At 39.5% G+C, this 26127-nt stretch overlaps 1 protein-coding gene across 1 annotated transcript in view; it reads left to right on the plus strand.

Annotated features, from left to right (window-relative positions):
* galnt18a (UDP-N-acetyl-alpha-D-galactosamine:polypeptide N-acetylgalactosaminyltransferase 18a) overlaps window positions 1-26127 on the plus strand; it is a 116395-nt gene that overhangs the window by 46638 nt on the left and 43630 nt on the right. Inside the window, exons 2-4 of the mRNA XM_036568228.1 lie at window positions 2609-2804; window positions 5973-6139; window positions 21541-21724. Of these exons, the coding sequence (XP_036424121.1) occupies window positions 2609-2804; window positions 5973-6139; window positions 21541-21724 (547 nt within the window). The remainder of the gene's footprint in view (window positions 1-2608; window positions 2805-5972; window positions 6140-21540; window positions 21725-26127) is intronic.

The following is a 26127-nucleotide window of genomic DNA, read 5'->3' on the forward strand; positions in this document are numbered from 1 at the left end:
TTCGCCAATTATGATTCAGTGATGCTGTGCAAAGAAAGTGCAAATGAAAAGGTTTGCATTCCCACAGCAAAAAGGGCAAAAGAAATGTACAGCTAACTTTGTGAGTCCGAGTTCAAGAAGTGTTGGTGATGTCATATGCGAGGCCTGGAGGCGAGTGGACATATGTGCAAATTTGCATTAATTATTATTTCCAATGAAAAAAAACTGGGGAAAATAACAAGAAGACAAAAGAAATGAAACAAAGGCAAACAGGGATGGACAAAGGAAAGCTATTCAAGACAGACAGTTCCCTCCAGTACTTGATATCAGTGTTGTCAGAATAAAATCTCGTTATCTCCATTTTTGACGATTTTCAGTTTTTAACAGAATTTGAAAATGCCTGTTGCCCTTTACATTGTGTGTAAATTTCATGATGATTGACCCAAAGAAATGGCCCAAAATTACTCGGGGGGGGGGGGTCTGGTTCCATTGACTTACATTAAAAGTAAAAAGCCCACCACCCACTGCCTCCTAGATGGGCACACAGTGACACATAGGGCAAGGACGATAAGTCAATAAATCAGAACAAAACTATTGATAAATATCAATATTTTCTTTTTCTTCATTTGTCTCCACCGTTTAGTTATGTCCAATTCCACCCGCTAACTGGGTCTCCTCAAATCACACGATGCTACCAGTGCTAGAGGGTGAAGGCTAGCACGAGCTTCCTTAGAGTCACGTGAAGCGCCACCACATGTTCTCGAACCATTGCTAACACAGTGGCATTGGACAGCTGAATGTGCTTGGAGGACACTGCTAACTGCCAATTCTGTTATGGTAGCTGATTCAGCCCATTTTCATAATTTAATACTGCAGGTATTTTAAATTAGCTTAAATTAAAGGTAAATTAAATTAACTTGTCAGAACAAAACCTTGTATCTCCAAAACTATAACTTTACAGGGGAAGGAAAAAATAAACTTTGGGCCATTTCTTTTGGTCCATTCATCATGAAATTTACACACAATGTAAACGGCAACACACACATTATCTAAGCAGCTTATCCTCCTGGGTTGCGGGGGGTGCTGGAGCTTATCCCAGCGGTGACTGGGCAGAAGGCAGGAAACACCCTGGACAGGTCTCCAGTCCATCGGAGGGCAGACAGACAGACAAACAGACTCACACACACACGCACACACCCCACAACCCAGCAGCATAAGCGGCCTAAAGGGCAACAGGCGCTGGCAAATTATGTCAAAAACTGAAAAACTGACCAAAATGGAAACAGCAGCGATGTTCTGGGTATCTATGAGATTTTATATTTGCACCAGAGGGAGCGACAAAGTGCCCTGCTTGATGAATCCTTCCACTTTGCTTTTTTTTTGCACGAGTGTTTCATTAAAAAGCACTTCAGAGCAAACATTTCAGCGCATTAAAAATCACATCCACTGTTTTCATCCGTGAAAATGGCTTTGTTTGAAGAACTCAGTACATCTAACATTAAACTAACACTTAAGCAGTACTATGTAAGATTTTTTTTTGTTAAAATTGAAAGAAGTAGCGTTACTGAGTCAGGTAGAAAAAAAGTTTTTTGTCAGTGAGCTGCTGCAAGTCACTCTGTAAAGCCTGAAATAATCATTTAAAAGTCACAGCCTCAAAAGAAAGGCCTGGCTCAATGTTTAGGTCTCAAATGCAGAATTAGCATTGTACTAATGAAGAAGTTTTGACTGAGTTCTCTTTGAATACTCTTTCAATACGCTTGCAGTCATCAGATTCATCCGCACAGGCAGAAACACAAATGAGTAGGCGGAGGAGAGGGTGGAGTCAGGATGGAAACCATGAGATGTGATTTTTTTTTATTTTACATTAATACTGTAATTTGTGGTATTTAGTTAAGTCCAGCTTTACTGTAATTCCTCTCATCACAGCCAGACTGAGAAATTAAATATTAGCTTTCCAAAAAACAATAAATAAGACAGCAAATGTACAGTCTCTCAAAAAATTATATAGTAGTTTTCTGTAAAAGACCTACCTAGAGAACAAGAAGATCAAGAATTTATAAATTAAATATTTAAAAATATGGGAGATCTTAAATTACACGAAGTCTGAATTTGGAGTCTGGGTTACTGAGCATTAATGTCTTGTTTCTTGGCTTATTTTTCTTCAGCTGTTTCTTTTCCCTTTACTTTCGTCTGTTCCTAGCCCCTTCTCATTGTATTATTTATTTTATTTATTTACTTTTACTTTCTTTTATTTAGTTATTTTTATGATCACTGTTATATTTTGGATTGCAATATGTTGTATTCTCTAGTCACCACAATAAGCAGATTATAGAGAAACATATACATTCCTTAGCTGCATGTTGTTAGATGTAGACATAGTTATATTTTTTATGTTTCAAGTCTTTCTCTAAATAATACAGTCAGACGTGTATTAAAAAAACAAATCAAAAGTAGGTTAATATGTGTGAAAATACTGTCAGGCTTCCTAAAGAGTGTGAGAGAAGTCAGGCGACAGCTGCCCTCTGTGTGCTCTCGCTATCAGATTCTTCAGAAACATGAAGTCAGTGACAGCCCCCCACGCAGGGCCCTATAGGCTAATTGCATCTACTCTGCTTTCTCTCCTCCACAGAGATGCCCCTGAAGGATGGGGAGGACACAACGGGCCTCTCGCTCTCTGACTCTCGTCTGTTCGCTCGCTGGGGTCATGACCTAGGCCCGGAGAGCCGCCGGGTGGCCCTGCAGAAGTTCCAGTATTACGGTTATAATGGATACCTCAGTGACCGTCTCTCTCTAGACAGAGCCATTCCTGATCTCAGACCAGACGGGTAAATAGTTCCACAAAATCACTCCTTCATCAAACACTTACTGATTCATCAGACACTCACTGATTTACCAAGCATTCACAGATTCATCGAACACTCACTGATTCATAAAACATTCACAGACTCATTAAAAAAAACAGTTTCATCAAACACTCACAGATTCATAAAACATTCACAGATTCATTAAAAAAATCACTGTTTCATCAAACACTCACTGATTCATCAGACACTTACTGATTAATGAAACACTAACTGATTCATCAAACATTATTTGATTCATCAAACACACTGATTCTTCAAACACTCACTTAGGTATATGGTTAATATATGAACATATAACTAATATATAACCTCGCTCTACTCTCTGGAAAACTGGCCTTCAGATTTGCTTGCGGGTACTTTCAGGGCGCACTGTTCACACTAATGACAGATGTGGGTCACATACAAACACAAAGGCAGAAATACTAGATCTGTAAAAGCCCCAGTTAAAGCTGGGCATTCTCTACATTAGAATTTAGCCCAATATTGGCCCCAGTTTGCCCCTTCTGACTAATATTCACTACAGGAAGTGAATTTCTAGTTCATTATTGGAATTAAATGCTCAGATGATCTAGTATCTTGAGAGGGGAAAAAAATCTTTGGACTTCCAAACTAGCTGCCAAGTTATCAGAAGCCTCCCGATGTTTTCAAATGTTGGATTTCTATAGCTCATTGTCTAGCACTTATCTATTTCATCTATTTCTTGCTGTAAAATAGAATGACATCCACATTTCTCAACCTCATATTTCTGCACAGGTTGCATTTTTGCTATGTTTCCTGAATGCACATAAAGGCTTTTGCCGAAAATTGTTATGCATGATGCACTCTCTCTGCCTAATCATGTGTGATGTTTCGTGGTAAAGGCATAGACCACTTCAACCCCCGTGCTGTGATCTGCTTTTGCTTTGTGCCACTGCTTTCTGGTGTCATTGATGATGTAGTAAAAGTTGGTTAAAGGACAGAGCGATACAGTCTCTGACCAAGACTATTCATACTGTAAGTTTTTGTCACCTTGGTTTGCTTGATGATAACACATAAATTTAATTCTTCGACTGGTCAAAAAAACAGAGCCTGCTGGACACACCCATGTATATGTATTTTTTGTCACATAGGACATTTATACATATTCTTTGTGAAATCTTTTTAAAGGCTTCCTAGGTTGTGTTTTTTCTATGTAGGTATTTTTGAATCTTTGAATGCCTACAATTGAAAGGTTTGTTCTTGTTCAGATAAGTCAACTTTTATCATGTGGTCGTTTTTTCTCATCAAAATAATGAGTAGATTGTTTGAATACTAATATATGTGATAGTGGTAGCTCTACAGCTAATCTAAGAACAAACTAAAGTTGTGGAAACCAAGAAAGAGCATCTCCCAGATCTGAGCAAAAAACTTCAATTCATGTAATGTGAAGGAAGCCTAAACTATCTCTCTTTTCTGTGGCCACCACTGCTCAAACTGACTTACAGATACCAGTGACATGGATGGTGCCCTTGGAGTAACTTGGGATTAAGTATGTTGCTCAAGGGAACAGTATGAAATAGCCGCATGTTATCAGCTGGAACCAAACCCATAGCCACTTGGTTCACAGCCAAGGTTTTCACCCTGACCGTTGGGCTAGTGCTACTTCTCTGCTTCTTTTCTCTTTCTCTGTGCCCCTCGATTTGTATGCAGGGTTCTCCACCATGTTGAGCAAATTGAATTCATCTCGAGTGACATTAATGAAAAATCGCAAGAGCGCAGTTCCGAGTTTCAGATGTAGGAGAAACAGATGAAAATATATTAATTCCCACCAGTTGGGATTTCTTTTCTATATCAGGCGAAAAGCTGGCGGAGTGCTGGAGCAGGGGCAGTCTGGGAGACGGCTGGAAAAAAAGCTTTCAGCTTGCTCTGAGCAGAAAACGTGCCCACTCTCTTGTGCTCTTAGTGGGTGTCTGAGGCTCCAGGCAAATGGCTCCACTCATTTTACCTCTGGCTTTAGGCCAGCAGTCATCAGTTCCGGTCCTGGAGGGCCTTTGGGTCTTGGATCCAGTGCAGATTCAGCTCATCAGTTAATTACGAGAGACCAGCAAAATCACCAGACAGCGCTGAACTAAGACCCCAACTGTGCTGAACTTATGCTCAAACTGCACTGAACAAAGTCCCAAAATGTGCTGAGCAAAGTCCCAAAATGTGCTGAACTAAGACCCAAATTATGCTGACCCAAGATCCAGACTGTACTCAACTAAGACCAACTAAGATCAAACTGTGTTAAACTAAGAGTCAAAACGTGTTAAACTAAGACCCAAACTATGTTGAACTAAGACCCAAGCTGTACTGAACTGGACTAAGACCCAAACTGTGTTGAACTAAGACCCAAACTGTGTTGAACTAAAACCCAAACTGTGCTGAACTAACACCCAAACTATGCTGAACTAAGACCAAACTGTGCTGAAGTAAGGCCCAAACAATGCTGGACTAAGACTCAAAACGTGCAGAAGAAAGACCCAAACTCAAACTGTGCTGAACTAAGACCCAAACTGTGCTGGACTTAGTTTCATAATGTGCTGGGCTAGGACCCAAACTGTGCTGAACTAAGACCCAAACTGTGCTGGACTTAGGTTCATAATGTGCTGGGCTAAGACCCAAACTGTGCTGAACTAAGAGCCCAAACTGTGCTGGACTAAGGCCTAAACTGCAAGGCTAAAACCTAAACTGTGCTGAACTAAGACTTAAACTTTTCCCTAGCCACTGGTGCATGGTGACATAATCAACAATCAGAAGATGTTTTAGAGCTGGACAAAAGTCATTACATTTTGACGAAAGATTACAGGAATTCAGAAATTTTGTCTTTTGCATTAAATATAAAATATGAAGTGATAAACGGCACTTAATATGACGAACAAGGTAAAGAAGGTCAATTCAGGTAGACTTCAAGAAGATGTCATGCTTTTCAGTGGAAGAACTGTAAGAAGGTAAATTTCACATTCTGAGAGGATGTGAGTTAGTTAGTGTGTTAGTGTTTATAAAGCTGATGTGCAGCCTTTGGTGATATCCTTGCTATCAAAACTAATTAAAGTGTAGACGCTGCCTTCTACACCTCTAGGGGCCCAGGCTGAAGAGGCTAGTCAGGCTTTTTCTTTTTTTCCTCTCCAGGTGCAGAAACATCTCCTACCACGCCAACCTTCCCAAAGTCAGCATCATCTTCATCTTTGTCAACGAAGCTTTGTCCGTTATCCTGCGGTCCATTCACTCGGCCATGCGCAGGACCCCCTCCCACCTCCTGAAGGAGATCATCCTGGTTGACGACAACAGCAACAACGGTGCGTATCAGCCGAGCGTCCTGTGGGACACTAGAGAGAGGGGGGGCGTATATGCGCAGTCACACTGAGCGCTCATTACTATGCCATAGGGCTGCTTGTTTGTCTGACAGGTGCTACATTGCGGGCATTATAAGCATGTGCAGATGTGTCTGCTGTTGCAGTGTTCTTGTATTAAAATGACACTGGCAGCAGAGAAAGTGTTGTGTTGTCTGCATAGCGATTCAGGTTGCACATGTGTATTTGCATTCTCTGTGCTACCCTACACTTATGGATGCTGTGTTTGGTTGCTATGGAATTCACATATGCACTCAGCACACACCCCAGTGTTTAATTACATAGTGAGCAACAAGCAGCTTGACTTTTTAAATAGATTTCTAATTGTGCTACTCTAACAAGATCACAGAATATAACCCTTAAATGTTGCAGTTCAGGCAATTACAAAAGCGTGGTGTGAATATAAATGGATCACTTCTCAGTCATAGCCCATTGAAACAAACGGAAAAGATCTGTTGAGTGCGGATTCCAAACTTTCAGTCTGTATCACATTTGTAATTGTAGAATGTAGAAGATACATTTTATTATTGTGTCTTTTGACATACTTTTTTATATGACCATTTCATAGTGTGCTTAATATTGACTTTTGATCCAATTTGTTTGACCTACCTGATGATTTAGGTAATAATTATATTTTATATAATTATATTATTTCTAAGTTTATATGGGCCTAATATTATACATTTTAAATTGACACTTTTAGTTGAATTTTTAGACAGAAGTTAATTTTACTACTTTTGTGAAATAAACATTTTATAGTGCCTTAACCCTTGTGTGGTGTTCAGGTCTGTGGGACCCATTATTAGTGTTTATCAAAATAAAAAATGATGCGATTTATAATTATTTCAACCTCAGATTGCTTGGCCGTTGCTCATTTCCTGTGAAGAACATATAAAATAACACATTTTCAGTGCCTTCACACTGTTCACCCCCCACACATTTATATTACACATGTGGTGTTAGGCTGAACCAGTGGGGAATAAAAGTGTGGAGGTGCTGTGTCCCTTCACTCTGTTCTCCTCCTACATGGCCTGCTGTTAGTGTGTGTGTGTGTCTGTGTATATGTTTGTATATATGTGTGTGTGTGTGTGTGTGTGTGAGGGTGGACATCATGGACAGGCTGCTGACTGGCTACAGCTGCTAAAGGAGAACCCTACACTGGCCACTTGTGATATTTTAAACATCTGGTATTTTTACATAAATTGTTATGGCTGTGTTGATTTAAAAAAACAGTAATGCAGCGGTCCACCAGACCACTGAGTAACAAAAACATCAACACCACACAAGTGTTAAATACCATCTTACAGTGTTTTAAGTACGCTATAAGCTCATATAGCTCTAATGTATATGCAGCAGCTTGTCCTTGGTCTTGAACACGGTGGTGAATGCTGATTTTCACCCAGAAGCAGCACGGCCAGTAAAGCAAAACATTTCTGAGGTACTTTCTTTTTTACCCGTTTAGGACTTGGGAGTGAAAAATGTGGGGAATCTATCTTCTACATAGCCTTGGTGGAATGCTGCTTGCGGTAAATGGCAGAAAATAGACTCAAAGAGTAATAGCCTCATACTCACTTTCTTATATGCTGAATATTACACATTTTCCCTTTCTGCTTCAAAAATAGCTCCACTACAGACATTTAAGCTGCTTTGTTAACATCTGAAAGAACGCCTCACTGCTGCATGTTGTGGATAATGTCATCTAATGGCATCTGTGAGAGAGTGCTGAAAGTAGAGTGCAAAAAGTATAACCATACAGCCCTTATAACTGAATAACCGGGCTGTGAAAACAAAAAAGGATGAAGGAGAGATTTTTAGAAGTAGAACTAGTATACCTGGAGGATAGGCAGCAGTCATTTATGGCTGATAAGAAGAGAGGCTGCTGCACTCCTCATAACTGGATGGAAAAATACATACAGTGGAGTCCAAAAGTCTGAGACCACATTGAAAATCTGGTAGTTTTTTTTTTCATTTGAACTTAGAAATAAACAACAGAACATTTTAGAATTAAAAAAAAATAGAAACAAAGAAAAGTTATTAAAAGGAAAGAAGTTATAAAAATGAAGAGGATATATTCAAGAATGTCACTTAGCATATTTAAGCAGATTTGTGACACTGACCATGTTAAGGCCTTAAAATTTTACTTAGTCTCTTTTAATAAAAGCTTCAGTGCAAGCTGTCATTAAAGCAAAGGGGCGTCCTGTTAAATTCTAAGAGTCACACATCCCTCCAGAACTGGCTCCTTGGAGAACTCCAAGTCCCAGAACCCTCTTGGTGATCATTTCATCGATCCCCTTCGTCTGAATACTAATCTGGTGTCCCTGTCTTGTTTGTCATATTACCTGTGATAGATAGTATTTAAAGCCAAGGCTTTAGTTTAGTCGTTGTGAGGTATTGCTTCTTTCACTAGAGCTGCTGAGTGGGCCATTCTGTGTGTTTCCTATTTGATTTCCTGTGTTTCTGACTATGTTTTTGGACTTTTCCACTTTGCCCTTTGCCTTCTCCCTTTTTGCATTGTGTTTCCCTGTTCCTGTCTTTGTTATGTTTGTTCTTCTTTGTATCTGGCTAACTTTGGATTTGACCCACGCATGTTTAATGGCCATGAGTATTGATTGTATTCTAACTAGTAAAGCCTCATTTTCTATGTTTACCTGCACATTTCTATTTCAAGAAATTCTAAAATTCATGTACATTTTTCAAAGATTGTACTTTTCATTCAAATTGTTATGATGATTATAGAATTTGTAATGAAAATCTCTATTACATTAGAAAGTAATGCAAAATAGAAGCATTTTCACTAGTGCTCTCAGACTTTTGGACCCCACTGTACCTTTAACAGAAAATTGTACAGAAGCCTCAGTGTGTCCACTCTTCTATTCTTTTCAGGAAACTTGTTTTCAGTTAAAAAAAAATCTGTAGGGATATTTTTCCACACAGTTCAGTCTAAGAAGTTGGTTGCATTTTCTGCTTCTCACAATCCAAATAATACCAATTTAGACTCATCAGTGCTTAAAACCTCCCTCCACATCTCAATCCAGTTTCAGTGTTCTATTTCCTTTTCTCAGTGAGGCTTCATGACAGCTACACATCCTTTCAGACCCATAGCGCTGAGTCGTCTTCTCACAGTGGAAGGATGGACAGAGACACCTGTGGATGATTTCAGATCTGAAAGCAGCTTGATTTTCTCCTCTCTCTCAAAGATGAAAGCTTTAAATGCTGATGCTGACATTTTGGTGGTCTACCAGGCCTTGCATGGGTGTTAGGGGTCCATTTTCTCTATAGCTTTGAAGTTTTGGAAACTTCTGTTTTTTTACTTATTTTCCTTTGCAATGGATGGGTTTCCTTGGGAGAGTTAAAGTGGCAGTGGGATGAGCAAAAGTAAAAAGTGAGCAAATTAATTACCGCTATGTGTTGTACTGTCTTGAATGCCTCTTACATTGAAAAATGAATAACTTGTACTCAATGGCTGTGTTGACTGGTAATTAATGAAAAGAGAAGGTGGTCTCTGTCTTTTGCATAGTATTGCAATCAACTGTTTAATCAATTATACAATAGTATGTTACATATAATTATACGCCTATGTTATATATTAAATATTTACATAAAGTATGTTTCATGTATAACAAAACGACAACAGCTTCAGGTTTCTAAGAGGTCAGTGTTTGAAGGCAATAGTTAAGGTGCTTTCAGAGCGCAGTGAGAGTGTTGTGGGGGTTTGGGGTGTATTACTGAATGCACTGGAGATGCCATAGCGCTGTATGCTGGGTGTATGAGTGCTGAACAGTCTGTTATTACACTGATAGAACTGTTGAGCACAGAAAATACAGCCCTGTCAGCCACAAGATTTCAGACTTTTGTGCTGTGTTCCTTAGACAGCACTTTGCTCCAGTGATTTCCACTCTGCTGACCATCACGTGTTTTGCTCGCTCAAATTTACTTGTATTGGGAGTTTTTGTCCATGTATAGGGAGTTCTTTTCCCTTCACAGCAGACAGCAGACGCTGAAGAATGTTGAACAACAGCCTTGTGAGCCTCCAGAGATAACGGCAAATCACGTACTAGAATGGTTTGTGGTTTTGTACTTGTCAAGCTGTTTTGCACTACAGGCTTCAGAACAGAATGCTCGTGCCTTACTAACAGTGGCTGCTCTGGTGAGTATGTGAAGACAGAGCAGTTGTGATGTATCAATGCTTCCGATTCTGATTCTGCTTCCGTTTGAGAATTGATCTTCACATGAAAATATTGATATTTAATTTAAAAAGGTCTAACGGCTCTGAGGTGGCCAAAGCTGTGGTCATGTGAGTAAAATTTACCTGACGAAAAATCCAATTCACTTGAATAATCACTGGCTTTGATCTGATTCAAAGTATCAAAACCCAGATGTCACATTGACTAATTGGCTAAAGGTATCAGTAATGTTTACATGTTCACTGTAAGCTGACCACTCAGTTGAAAGGAAAATACATCCAGTTTCAGTTGCTGGAGTTATGTGTGTCTGTGCATAGAATATAGCCACTCATAAGTGTGATGCATGTGGAATTATTAAGGTAAATATAATCTGTTCTTCTAAGTTTAGTGTTTTAATCAACACCATTCAGCTGCTGAAACCTCAGTAGGGTTGAGGCCCAAAAAAAGGGTGGTAATGCCAAAAATTCCAAAAATTAATCTCTCTCTCTCTCTCTCTCTCTCTCTCTCTCTCTCTCTCTCTCTCTCTCTCTCCCCTCTCTGTTACTCACAAGTGCCTTCCCAAATGATTTTGATAAAAAAAGCTTATCTTATTTGTGATGACTCAGAGAATGTGCGTCATCGGAATTGTTTAGAACACAGAACTCCAAAATAATCATAAGGCCCAAAACTGTCCCACTCATTTCTGCAGTCTCTATCTGTTCCAACGTATCAAACCTCAGAGAAATGGAATATTGTGATACATATCATTGAAGTGAAAATGTCTTCAAGTACCAAAAGCAGTTAACAACTTGCATCATGTTTTTTCAGTGATCCAATCATGTTTGGATTTCACTTGACTGCAGCTAGGACATACTGTGATCAGGTTACGATTGGGTCCCTTCAGAGGTGGCTGGAGACAAATCTTGACCACATTTAAAAGTGTAAATGAAATGTTTTTTCTTTATTTGCTTACAATTATGTAAGCGGACATGTGTCCACCAAGTGCTGACTTGCTACAAACTGAGGATAAACAAGAAGCGCAAGATGGAGGAAACATGAGGCTGGAGTTATCCCCAAACCACTATGTCCTCTGGGCTAAAGACCACTCAGCTTGTCAGTGCACAGTTCAAAAGCCAGTATTCATGATGGTATAGGACGGCATTAGTGCACATGGGATGGGTGACGTGCACATCTGTGAAGGAACGATATATACATGTTTTGGCAACATATGCTGCCATCCAGACGACGTCTTTTATTTATTTAGGCCTTATTTATTTCAGCAAGACAATGTCAAACCACATTCTGCATGTATTACAACAGCATTGCTTCGTATTAAAAGAGTCTGGGTGCTAAACTGGCCTGCCTCCAGTCCAGACCTGTCACCACTGATAACATTTGGCGCATTATGAAATGAAAAATATGACAAAGGAGACTGTGAACTGTTGAGCAGCTGAAATCCTATATCAAACAAGAATGAGAAAACATTTCACTTTCAAAACTACAGCAAATGGTCTCCTCAGTTCCCAAACGCTTACAGAGTGTTGTTAAATGAAGAGGTGATGAAACGCAGTGGTAAAGATGCCCCTTTCCCAACTTTTTTGGAACGTGTTGTTGGCATCAAATTCAAAATGGGCATATTTTTTTCAAAAAACAATAAAAATTTTCAGTTTCAACATTTGATATGTTGTCTTTGAAGTATTTCCCTTTAAAAATATGATTTAAATGATTTACATATCAATGCATCCTATTTTAATTTACATTCTGCACAGCATCCCAACTGTTTTGGAAATGTCGTTGTATATCTAGATACAATCCAGACACGACACACGTTTATGCAAGATGTGAACAGCCCCATGGTAATATAGTTGTGCCATATTGCCTAACTGTAGAAAATAATTGTGAGAAATAGGAAGTTCTTTGCATTCTGTCCTCTCCCTCTGATTCTCGTACACTCACAGACACTGTCAGAGGCGGAGTGAATCATCTACTGTTATTATAGGTTATTAATATTGTGCTATATATTGATCTATTGTTATTTCACTCCATTAACCAGTATAATAGGCAATTTACTTAATATTAATGCAGAGGCTTCCAAACGTCTACTGATTTTAACTGTAGAAAGCACAATAGCCTCCCTTTTTCATGAGCACAAGAAGATTTAAACATACCACTGTTGGCGTGGTATTGAAATATAAGCCTTGTGTTGCTTGGTATCTGTAAATCTGTGGTATCGCCCACTGCTGAGAGGAAAAGCTCAGGTGCTCTTAGTGAAGCCACATCTCAGACCAGTAAACACACACAGCTTTCTATTAGCCGACTGATTTCAGCTCACCACACAGCCTCCTGTGAATAAACAGTCCCTCTGCACCACAGGTAAACAAGTCAACAAACCCAGATTAGGCCGAGTCGATGGCTGTGCAGATCTGGAGGTAATTTGGTTAGTCAATATTGTATAACGAGTCACGTGTTTATATCTGTTTTATTACAGAGGACGATAAGGCTGTGTACCGAATGCTTTCAACTATGTTAAATTCACGTTCTGTATTTGTCTGTGTTCTGTTCCTGTGTTACCGTCATCCAGAGATAAGAAATGTACAGCTAATGCACCTTCATGCATGTGCTTCTGATGCAATAGTAAACTGAAGTTGTTACTTTTATTGTTGAAAAACAGAAACTGTTACATGCAGAACCTCATTATCCTAGCAGTCCTGTTTAAAAGTGTGGGCCAATAGCATAGGTGTCATTTTAAGCATACAGACACTGGAGCTGGACTGCCCAAAGAGAGGTCTACAGGCAGACACGGGGTTAGGTAAACTTTGTAACCCCAACCCCGTCACCCAATGAGAGAACATATATTACATATACATTGCTGTGCAAAAGAGACTACATTTTTATTTTATATGTACTTGCTTATTTATAGCCATGAAGTACAAGTCATTTATTTTTCAGGAGATATTTCTGAGGAGATATAAGGATATATATAAGATCTGCCTGAACAAGGAAGGAGAAAGTAAAATAAAAATAAGTTTAAAAATGGAGTTACTAAAACTGGAGTTCAATGACTGAAAGAAAAGACCTCAATCTTATCAAAAAATACACATTTTTCTCAAATCTATGTGTCACAGTTGTTGGCACCCTTTCGTTCAATACTTTGTGCAGCTTCACTTTGCAAAAATAACTGCTCTGTGTCATGGCAAGAGATCTGAGACCATTCTTCCATACAGAATCTCTCTAGATCCTTCAGATTCCGAGGGCCACGTTAGTGGATTCTCATCTTTAGCTCATCCCACAGGTTTTCTATAGGGTTTGGGTCAACAGACTGGGACAGTCATGGCAAAACCATAATTCATAAGTCTCATCTGACCATAGAATATGCTCCCACTGAAAGTGCCAGTAATGTCTGGTATACTGTAGCCACTTGAGTTTGTTGGTCCTTGATAGGAGAGGCTAATTTGGGAGATGTTCTGACCCCAATGCCTATCTAATGTTCTGGGGTCAGTATAGATATACATTCTGTTCCCAGCAGATTCTTAACATCTCCAGTTACTTTAACTTCTAAATTATTGCCCTGATATTTTTTGCCCTGGCATTTTTTAGAACTGTTTAGCTATTTTCTTGTAGCCATTTCCTGATTTCATTGGTTATCATTGCTGTATTTTCTGGTCTTTCTCATAGTGATGGATGACTGAGGGAATTTGGCCTGTGTGTCACCTTGTATTTATGCCCCAGTGAAATAGGACCTCATTGCTGACCATTTAGGGCGTCCTAATCACTCAAGTGAACTTAAAAATATAACATGAGAATGGGAATATACTTCAGTTAGGTTTCACTCATAAGAATTTCTGGGGATTGGATTTCCAGTTGTGACACACATAGATAGAAAAGTCAGAAGAAAACCTCGTATCTCCAAAATGATAACTTTACAGGAGAAGGAAAAAACGTACTTTACTTTTAATCTAATTCAATGGAACCAGACTTTTTTCCAAGTCATTTTGGGCCGTTTCTGTTGGTCCATTCATCATAAAATTTACTCACAATGTTTTCAAATTATGTCAAAAACTGAAAACCACCAACAAAAATGGAGATACGAGGTTTTATTCCGACAACAGCGATATATTTCATTAAAACATGCAAGTTTTTTCTTTCAGTCATTGTACTTGAAATAAAGAAAGGATAGACAATAAAGAATGTTTTTTTTTACAGCTGTTTTGCTCATGTTTACCAGGGGTGCAAATATTTGTGCAGGGCTCTGTAAACAGTACTTAAAGCTTAAAGGAAAAAATCAAGCTCCACAACGGCAAGAAACAACTCAGCACTATAAGACGGAAAAGATGGGTAGCTGTCAAGAAGCCCTCACTGAGAAAAGAGAAGAAAATACATTGCACAGAGAAACTGAACATCTGAGATGTGGTGGTTTTATAGACTGGTGAGTCTAAGTTTGCAGTTGAGATCTTTTGGATTGTGAGAAGCAGAAAATGCGACCAACTTCTAAGACTGAACTTGTAAGATGGAAAGATTTTCCTGCAAATTTATTTGAAAAACTGAATGCAAGTCTCCTGAAAAGAATGGAAGCAGTAAAAAAAGGCAAAGAGTGGCACATGAAATGTTGAAAAAAAGTATATTTTGTTGTTGAGTGTTGAGATCTGTGTAATTTTCTGTTAAATATGTTTCCTGCTTATTAATGGCCATTTTGATTTGCACACAGCTATATGTTTTCTTGCTTTAAGATGATTATATTCTCATATTATTTTTATTTCCTATTTCTTATTTTCCTTTTAAAATGTAATTTTTGCAGTATTTTAGTAACGAAAAAATTGTATAAACACATTTTTAAAAACTGCATTTTAAACCTACCTACCTTCTTTATTTGCACATTTTTTGTGTGTTTTTGATCCTTGGCCCACCACAAACATTGCACAGCCCCCATGACAAAAAAACAGGGCACCCCCGCTCTAAAGTGTGGAGATATTTCAGTTTTCTGAGATGTTTGTATGAGTATCAGCACTAGAGCGCATGCTGTAATGATGTTTGTAAGAGTGAAGACTAAGGGCAGATCGTGAAGTTCTGAAATATTCCCGGAGAGCTGGTCAATTTTAGTCTGTGTGGGCTGTAAAGTGCATCTCTCTACATCTCTCTCTCTCATTCTGACCCACATAGACAGGCTACCACTACTCTTGAGATGTGATCCCTCCTGCCTCTTCTTTGAATGTGATTGGTTAAGCACAATATCGACCAAAGTTTCATTTCTCCATCTCCTGGGTTGGCGGTGTAGGCTAGTTTGAGATGGAAAGAAAACAGAAAAGGTGGTACAGAGAAATCTCATGGTAAGAAGAGAAGCTTTACTGGCAGAATCCACAAAGTTCTGTATCAACTGACCTTCTGTGAGTTACTGGTGGTGATGGTGACAGTGGGGAGAGCAGTGAACATAAGTTAAGTGTACAAACAAATATGCGTTCATGTTGTAGATGCTCCAGAATTCTAACGTCTTGGTTTAGGGAACATAACGCAGCATTCGAACAGTGCAAAACACGCAAAGGTTATCCTGTTTAGCTGAAAGGCTGAGTGAGGGATGTTTCAGTCACGTTTCAGTATATATAAACACAGCAGGTCCAGTTTGTTGTCAAGGAGTGGTCAAATTTGGAAAAATGTGGAAGGAACTGACTAAGCTTTTAGTCTAGCATGGACACCAGCTCGCTTGCCACGCGTGTTGCTTCTTCTTCATTCTTTGGTCAGCTGTGTTAGACGACGCTGTGGTCTCAGAGCCAGGTCCTCATAGCAGGCCAACTTCTCAGCTGCTACTGATTACATGAACATCATGTCATGTTTACCAAACCCCAGCAGTGTCTGATGGTTGTAGATATAAGCATGAATTTATGAGGTGCATGGATGAGACCTGTTACCTGAGGAATTTGGATGTGAAACACATTTTGTGCTGCTTTTGCCTCACTTGGAGAAACTGCAGGACGCTTACATGTACGCATCTTTTGTCTTGTTAGAGTTATATATATTGTTTATCGTCTATGTATTGTTCAGTGAAAAAATCTTAGACTTGCTGCATTTGGTTAAGGAACAGCCCAGAAGAATAAGCCACTCTTAACCTACAAAACAAGTTTACTCAAATTTAACTATATATCTGCCCATTGATCTGTCTGACTGCCTGTCTGTCTGTCTGTCTGTCTATGTGTTCGTCTATCTGGATCATCCTATGAAAACCCGTTTTGGACTTTTAACTGACGGACTTTAGAAGAAAAATCTGTTTGCTTGTAATGACAGGTTTAGCTAATTTTGAGGGTAATTAAAAAACGCTAGCCAGTGCATGACTAGCAAACACAGCTTTGAACTATTGTGCACACATAAAACCATAATATTTTTGATTAAATACAAAAATGTTCACATAATTGCAGAAAATAATGTTTTGGTAGTGACAATTCTTACTGTTCCACACTGATTTTCAGACTTTGGGACACATTTACTTCAAAACAGTGGGATCTAACTGCTCACCATGTGGCCACGAGGGACAGGGATGCAGTCTCACTTCCTGCTCTAGAATGCAGGTGTGTGGCTAAAATAATGCTCCACCCGTTTACAAAGACTCTTTGTGTTTCAGTAGTGACATGAAAACGTGGGACAGCATTTTTTATTTAAACATTAAACTCATAACAAATCTAAATAAAAATAACAAGATTAATTAATTTTGTAATTTTGTACAGTACTATATATACGAGGTGCAACTGAATTAATTTAGAATTTAAAAAAGCAATTCGTCTGGGCAGTAAACATTTATTTGCTTAGGAAAATGCAAATATTGAAATAAATAGAAACAGCAGAATTATTATTGATTTAATGTATGACAATGTTTTCGTTTTATCATTTCGAAACCTCCTCATGGCAGACCGGTAACGCTGGTAGTCACTGTCCAACACCTAGTTTGGCTAATCAGTTCTCCATTATGTTAAATTAGGAGTTCTGCTGATGAAATTGAACAGATCCAAATCTGTGATGATTTGGGCTTTGAGGAGAAATCTAGAACTTTGTTCCACAAACTGGTTCCGAAGTTATCAGCTACTTCTTTTTCAAATAAGAAAATCATGTTACTGTATTTATGTTTATTTACACTTATTCTAATGGCATATGGTATTTTTACTGGCAATATTTTAATGGACATACAACCGTTTACTGGTGGCCAGAGTAACTTTATTTGCTATGATCTCAGCTACTTGCTGTGCTGCAGAACCCAATGTTTACAGTGAATTTTATACACATGCACAATAATTATGCCCAGACTTACACAACTGCTTCGTTGTTGCTTTAAAATAAATGCAATAATTGATATCCTCTCTATCATTAGCAGACCCAGGCCTTTCTATAGAGAATGTGTTTTTATTTTATATGTTATTTCAGACACATATAGGGTGCCTGCTGTAAAGCAAATGCCCGGCCTGATTTTCTCCCCGCTCTGCCTGTGGTGTAGACTCTAGAGTGCTGAAAGATTGATATTGATTCTTTAAGAGTGTAAGTTCTTTATTGTCCTGTAATATTGGGAACAATCCTTTTAGAGTGCAGGTTCTTTATTGTCTGTTGTAATGCTGGGTTTGATGCTTTTAGAGTGTGGACTCTTTATTGTCAGTTGTAATATTGGGAACCGAGGCTGTAGGAGTGATTTGGAAGCTAGGAGGAACATTTTAATGCTGGGGGACTGAGGTTTACTCGAAATTCAAAATAAACAGTCTGAGTCCTGCGTGAGATTTATGTTGTGTATTAATCATAGCACCAGTTTAATAACAGAAACACAGTTTTGTTATGTGGGAGATTAGGCAGCTACTTAAATAAATACTGTTTCTGCGCGATGTGAGGGATGCTGTGATGTGACTGCAACAGTTACACGTTGGCCATTCATGCATACAGTGTCTGTACTAGAAAACACTGCTGCAGTCTTTAACTGCTTTTAACCAACTTCTACAAATGTCCATTTTACAAATGGATAAATAATCAAGTCATTTATTTTATTTAGCTTATTGAAGACATTAATCATAAAAGACCATGTTGCATTTGGCAGTTTTCTGGTGTGCGATTGGGCAGTCATCTCAAGACCACAGAGGTACAAGACAATGTGGTATTTTTGTTTGATAATGGTCGTGAATTAAAGAATTTTTATTCAATGTGACATTTTTTTTTTGGGTAAAGGGGTCGTGACCCCAGGAACAGTTTTAGTTCCAGAGAATTTTTACTTCATCCTATCCAGTTTGGACACATTAAGCACTGTATTTGAACTTTTGTGTAGACAAGCAACAGGTAAAACTACATATATTGAAAAGGTGGACTCTCTTATGTCCATGCTGGGGGCATTGCTTTAAAGGACTCATTTCCTACAATTGGCTTTGTATTTCGTTGTTTTCACTGAGGTCGTTATTATGGTTTTGTGGCTTTAAAAACCGTCATAATTCGTACACACTGGCCACTCATACATACAGCAGTAGCAATGTGGATCCTTTTTCCAAATGGATAAATAGTCATATCAGTCACTCTGCTCAAAAAGAAATACTTGTAAAAGTGTACATTTGTTTACCCTCAACAGCATTTTGACTTGACCGGACAGTGGCTTCAAGCCTCGTAGACTTACTGGGAGATCTGCATGCGGCACATAATGTTTAACCCCTTAAAAGGCCATGAGGCTATCAAAGGGCTTAAAGTTTAATTACACACTTCTATGACTTATGAATAGCTCAACGAGTTTGCACTGAAGTCCCTGTAGGTACTGAATAATAAACCTTAGTATTTTATAAGACTGGAATTTTGAGGGGTTCACTAGTATTTCACATTTTATGTATTAACTGTTCATATATTAACTTAAAGAATTTGCCTGAGCTGGACCAACACCGGTGGCGTGGTGGGTAGTGCTGTCACCTAACAGCAAGAAGGGCCTGGTTTCGATTCCCCGGCTGGGCGACCAGGGTCCTTTCTGTGTGGGGTTTGCATATTCTCCCCATGTCTGCGTCGGTTTCCTCCCTCAGTCCAAAGACATGCAGTCAGGCCAGTTGGACATGCTGAATTGCCCCTAGGTGTGAGTGAACGTGTGTGTCTGTCTTTATACTAACAATGTTTGCCTACCGGTAGACCAGAGGAAGATGGGTTCCCCTTCTGAGTCTTGGTTCCAAGTTTTCTTCTTCCTGTTTCTCTTAGGGAATTTTTCCTTGCCACTGTCGCCTCTGACTTGCTCATGGTTGCTTGGACCTTTCTATAATGCTGATTTTTCTGTAAAGCTGCTTTGTGACAACACCTGTTGTGAAAAGCACTATATAAATAAGCTTTGCTTGCTTGCTTGCTTGCTGTCTGCCCTGTGGTGAACTGGCGACCTGTCCAAGGTGTGTCCTGCCTTCCGACCAATGGCGGCTGGGAGAAGCGGCTTAGAAGGTGTGTGTGTGTGTGTGTGTGTGGACCAACACCTTCTAGGACCAGAATTGGACGACCCTTATCTAGACTGTGCGTTCTAAGGCCCAATCCTATTTCTTATTTTTACCCCTACCCCTTGTTTTTGAGTGTCACCCTAACCCCTTGGAACTGAGTTGAAGACTTCCTCTACGAAACGGGACCCTCACATAAAGAAGATCATTACTTCATTAACAGGCTACTAGTGGTGCTCTGTAGGCGACCCTGCCAGTCTGCAGTGATAGCAGAGGAGGGTAAAGTTCAGCTCCCCACTGTTGGGCTTTAGTTACAATTAGGCAGTCATATGCCTTCAAAGAGGGGGGACAATTATTTATTATCGCCCACCCCTAATTCTTCAGTGATATGAAGATGAAGCCAGCTCTTCACCAGGTTCTCGTTTGAATTTTACTGTTCCACTTTAAATTGAGCAGCAGTCACATTCTGGCACTGCAGGCGTCAGAACTGCTGGACTATTTAAGGTGGAATGGGAAATTTAGCTAGCTAGCTACCGAGACATTACCATTTTTTAATGCTTGTTATGAAGAAAAGGACCATAATACATTGAAACATCATTAAACTAAGGTAAAACAATGTTTATCGTATTTTTTAACGGAGAAAATTCTCACATTTGTGGGTTTCATTGTTCGCTTGCACAGCCATCTTGTTTTTCTTTTTTCTCATAACACTCCTTTTGGAGTGTGCCTCTGAAAAACTTAAAGCTCATGTAGCCCTAACACTTTGCCCTTCCCCTCTATCGCTACAAAAATCGGGACGCCCTACTCCTAGACGTGATCGCGCAAAACGGAGGGCTAAGGGCTAAGTGGTAGGGGTGAGGGGTGAAATGGGATTGGGCCTAAGTTTCACTGAGGCTGGGGTTTTAGAGCAGACTGTGGCTGCGTTTGCGGCCGATGTTGTTGTTAATGTCACCGCAGTGCGGTGTGGGCATTTAACTTTCTTGCTGGACGTTCCACTTCATATAAGGCTGAGTCTCTGGGCAGCTCCCCAGGTCACACCGTCTGCTCACCACCGCACTGTGAGGGGACGACCACCCAGCTAATAAACACACAGCACGGCGGGCAGATGGGAAAGCAGCAATCACTGGCCTTCACCCAGACACCAATAAAAAGCCAAATAGCAGTGAGTGATGTGATTTATTGGAGTAAACAGTCCTCCGGTGCAGTGAGGAGCGCGTGGGTGAATTTAGATTAGAATGTAATAAAAGTGCTCAGGCCAGACTCCTTCACTCCTCACGCCTCACTCCTTCACTCTGTCACCTTTCATAAGTGTTCAAACACTGCAGCCCTGACTGACTCGAACACAAACTTTCAGCAAGACACTGAGAGACGATGTGGACAGAGGATCTTCATTCACTCAGTCTGTGACTCAACTGACTGACATCCTGTCTTCTGTTCATTTTCTTTCTGCTGTTTTCTTTCTTTCTTTCTTTCTTTCTTTCTTCTTTTTGTCTTTTTCTTTCCTTCTTTTTCTGTCTTTCTCTGTTCTTTCTGTCATTATTTCTTTCTTTTTAATTCTTTATTTGTCTTTCTTTGTAAATCAACCTTTCTTTCTTTCTTTCGTTTGCTTTCTTTATTTCTTACTTTTTTATTTTACTTTCTTTTAATTATTTGTTCTTTTTTATTAATTTGTGTTTCTTTTTAAAACCTCTTTCTTTCTTTCTTTCTTTCTTTCTTTCCTTCCATTTATTCTCTCTCTCTCTCTCTCTCTCTCTCTCTCTCTCTCTCTCTCTCTCTCCTCTAGATGAGCTGAGGGAGAATCTGCAGAGGTTTGTAGAGGAGACTAATCAGCGCCATCCTGACTTCATTAAGGTGGTCCGCCACACCAGGCAGGAAGGCCTAATCCGGGCCCGTGTGAGTGGCTGGAGGGCTGCATCCGCACCTGTAGTGGCCCTATTTGATGCCCATGTGGAGTTTAACGTGGGGTGGTGAGTAGAGATATTTTATTTTCCATGCAGATCTACAGGCCAGTGATTTTAAAAGTTTCAAAAATATTTTTCACTTCATTCAATTGGACAACAACCAGTATACCACATATTAACTGACTGTATTGTAACTGAAGACGTTTTTTTTTCTGGAATACTTCATTACTAGACTCTCACTGTAGCGTATTCAGTGGGAAAAGGCTTCACCCTGTTCATTGATAACAGCCCCAGGTGAACCTGAATGAGCGTAAATTTAGACTTTAGCATGTCAGCTGCGGTTTTTATTGATCAATATCTCTGTTCTGCTTTGTAGGCTTCTTATTCATAAAACAGATAATAAATATGACTAAGTTCTCTTTAGAGAGAGAGAAACTCACAGTTTATCGTGTCACCCGCTCCTGTCTGTAGCTGTCCCAGCTGAGTAATTCGATTGCCTTCAATATTCTAATTAAGGTTGCGTTCCTCCGTCAGTTGATATTGGACTGTAATTGAGCCCAACAAGGACATGTAGTGGTTTTCACCCCCTCCTCTGTACACACTGAGGCTCCATCATCTGACGTTAGAACCCAAATGCTTTGCTGTCTCTTGGGATTACTGCGTGAGGCTCAGCTGTCATCCCTCCTAAAGAGTTTATGTACTTGTTAATTATTTCCCCCTCAACCTGTCAGTGAGATGATAAATACCTCAGAAGGCTTTGGATGGATTCCAAAATGACTCAGCTCCTGAGCTGATGAGGAGAAAGCTGGTGTATTAAATAAGCTTGGAGCGTTTAAATGTGCTTCAACGTCAGTGTCCCTCTCTAAAACTGTGTGGTCAGATTTTGGTACTTAACATTTCAGACCTACATTAAAGGGCCTGTCAAAACGGCCTTAATCTCTTTATGCTTTTAGGTAAAGGGTCCTGTGACAGTTTAGTATAAGCTGTCAAATTAAGAACAGCGTTGGTCATTTCAGTTGCACTTTTATTTTTCCCTGAAATTGACTTGGATTGGATCATGTTGGAAGAAGCTGATGTCAGGTGGTTCCTTGTACCAATCAGAATTAGATTAGATTTTTAGTGAATTATTAATTGCCACACCCCACACACCCACCCACAAACCATTACAGCTGTTTGAATTCTGCTTCTACTTTATTGGAGTGAAAACCTGCAGCCACATCATCCTTTCATGGATAAGAATGGACACCCTTGGTCAACATGGTTGGTGGGGGATCTTCTAGCCAGCGAGGATTAAGGCTGCATTCAGACAGCAGAGCGTATTCTGCCCAAAACAGCATTGTATGCTACGGCAGGATGCAGATTCCATTTGTTCCACTGTGCATTGTGGATTTTTGCACCGCAGATCCTCAACCAACTTAAAAAAAAGTTTAAGTGGAAACACTCCACTCATCATGAGTCATTTTTCACAAGGTGACCAATCAAAAAAGTCAGATAAAATTAAACCAGAGAGTGAGCGCAGGGCTGTACAGTAGAAGTTTTGCTGCGTAATAGTAATATAAATATTTAGTTCAAAATATTAATTCACTGGCATATGATAACAATCCTCTACACTGATATCACAGAGGTTTGCTCGGTTTGAGAAACTGACGATGAGTACCCCTCACCACCGTAGCTTGGTGAGTAGTTTAATGTATAAACACAATATTGTGTCACTTTAATTGATTGTAACAATCAAGGCACTTGCTTACGTTGCTAGTGTTTAAATGGGCTGAGCAGAAGTGTAGAAGTCAGAGGAAGCCAGTTCCTGCATTAAGCCTGAATTCTCTTTAGTTGAGCCTGACTTAATACCAGTGAGTGTTTTAGCTAGTATTATTAGTAGGAATGCAGCATTATAGGAATTGTGGCTACACAGTTGGGTTAGTAGGACACCAACTCTTCAACCTTTTGCTCTTATAGATTACAATAAATACATCATATATCAGTTTGAGATAGCAGGAAAATGTAAATATCTGTAAATATCAGAGCGTACTTTCAGAAAGATCAGCACAATTTCAGACAAGTGGAGAGCATGTTGTTGATAGACCGTCTGCTATCACTGGATGCCTGATGCTGCCAGACAAAGAGTGCAAGTGAATTCATTTCTATCTGCATACGCTAACAGGGTTTGCCTGATGTGTTAGCCAAATTCCTGCTTACAGTTGTTACGACCCGGTCTAGGTCAGGCCGTAAGAATATGAATATAGTGGGTATTAAACATGATGTGGGTGAGGAGACGACACACCAGACATAAATATTAAGCTCAAAGACTGTATTATATGATTGATATGAATACAAACAGTGATATGAGTTCACACGCCGGCAACAACGTCAGGAATGGCCCAGGCCAAAACAACAAACAACCCCACACTAACTTTCCAACACAAACTACCTACCCTACATACAAACAAAAGAAACAGAAGACAGTATGCTAACCTACCTCCCTGACTAACCATACACACAGACAAACCCTTTCCCAAACAAAATGGCAGCCACTCCCTACAGCCGGTTCACATTTACTATTTACAAATATATATAAGATATATACAGTTTTAGGGTCAGGCTAAATCGTAGTCAAAACAAAGCAGTGGTCAGTAACAAGCAAGGACTCAAGGGTAACGAAATGCACACAAAAACAACAGCAACACAACGAGGAAGTCTCCTGTTCAACCAAGCCATCCGGGTCTCTTTAAGCAGGTAGGAGGAGAGGAAACCATGGAATGGAATGGATCAGCAGGGTCCGGGAGCGGAAAGGGTGAAGTCACGGGATGAAATCTGGAATGAATACAAAACACACAAGACCAGGCAAAAACACAAGGCATAACACAGTAGTCACTTACATGTCACTCCAGGTTGAACTCAACTTTACCTTCATTATCCAGTGTCTCATAGAATCAAATTCAGACTCCTGCCAGAAAATAAAAGCTGGAGGTTGCTTACGTTGCCCTACCACAGTCAGGCGGTTTTCCAGCTTTTAACTCCATTTGAATCTGATTGATATCAAATCTGACTTTAGTTTAATTCTCACTTTCTGCTATTGCATACCTTTTGCACGATCATGTCAGTTTTAATAATCATAATAAAAGTATAATAATAATGATCTTTACTTATATAGCACTTTTCATGCTGGTGGCAGCTCAAAGTGCTTTACAGACAGGTGATGAAACTTAACAGTAATGCAAGAAATTCTGAGTACTAATTTTACAATCATACAAGAAAATGCCAAAGATCAAATTAAAAACACAAATACCGAGAGATGTACAGTTTTAATTAAACGCTAAGTTAAAGAGATACGTTTTTAAGTGTCTCTTAAAAGTGTGCGCTGAGCTTGACTGGAGTGATGTCAAGCTTTAGTGAAATTAACCTCACATGTTATAGCTAAATCTATAGATTCAGCACAACATCAACTAATGAGAGATCATCTCAAACCAGGGGTCTCAATTTACTGGCATGAGGGCCACATTCGCCACACAAGACAGCTTTATACGGCCCCTCACATGTTTCAGATTCGTCCTTAAATATCTGCAAATCAGTTTTTATGTATTTACATAGCTTTCTTACAGGCTGCTGAAACAGGAACCCACATTTTCTTTTTTTTTTCACTTGACTGATTACATGCCTGTAACCTGGCAACAGGCCCAGATACAACAAACAACAAAAAATAACCTATTTGCAGTACATCTACAAAAAAAGACTGGACATGCACATCTGCTGGCCTGCCTTTGACAGCAAATGCTAGTCTGTCCTTGTAACATTGTACTCGTAAAGACAGGATGCTGAGTTTCTTTTATTAAGTCCCTCCTCAGGGTCATTTGCCCTTAGCAGGGGGACATGCTGAGTAGGGACAATACACATTGAAAACTCATACTCACAAAAGATTGACTGAGAGTAGATATACTGCAAGCCGGAAAACTGGACTTATGAAAAAAAGAGTTTTCCACAAGCAACTAAAATCAAGAGGAAGTATTTCTATGAAACGCAGCCAACCAACACAGGTGATTGCCATATGTCAAAGACAATCAGTGATGATGTAGAGGTGGAGCTGGGCCAGAATAGAGCAGGCAAAACAGACATGGACTGGAGCTGACCTGGAGCAGAGCCATGGTGGAGAGCAGCCATGACAGGTCAGATGTGATGGTCCTTGACAAAATGTCTGTTTCAGTCTTTTTAAAAAGAGGAATACTAAGACATGCTTAAATGACGAGGTATCCCCCAGTTTGAGATCCCTGCCTTATATTTTATTATTGTTAATTTTATTATTTGATGGTACTGTACAACAAAGATTTGTTCATTGCTGTCATTGTACAGTAGTTTCAGGTTTTGAATTTGTCATTTGCACAACATGTCAGGACATTTGTGCATTGAAATGCTTGTGGTGAGGGACAGTAGGTATGTAAAGTAATGTGCTTGACCTAGTTCTTCCCAAATAGATA

This window comes from Colossoma macropomum, unplaced genomic scaffold (genome assembly GCF_904425465.1).
Source record: "Colossoma macropomum unplaced genomic scaffold, Colossoma_macropomum, whole genome shotgun sequence".
In the NCBI taxonomy this organism is placed as follows: Eukaryota; Metazoa; Chordata; class Actinopteri; order Characiformes; family Serrasalmidae; genus Colossoma; species Colossoma macropomum.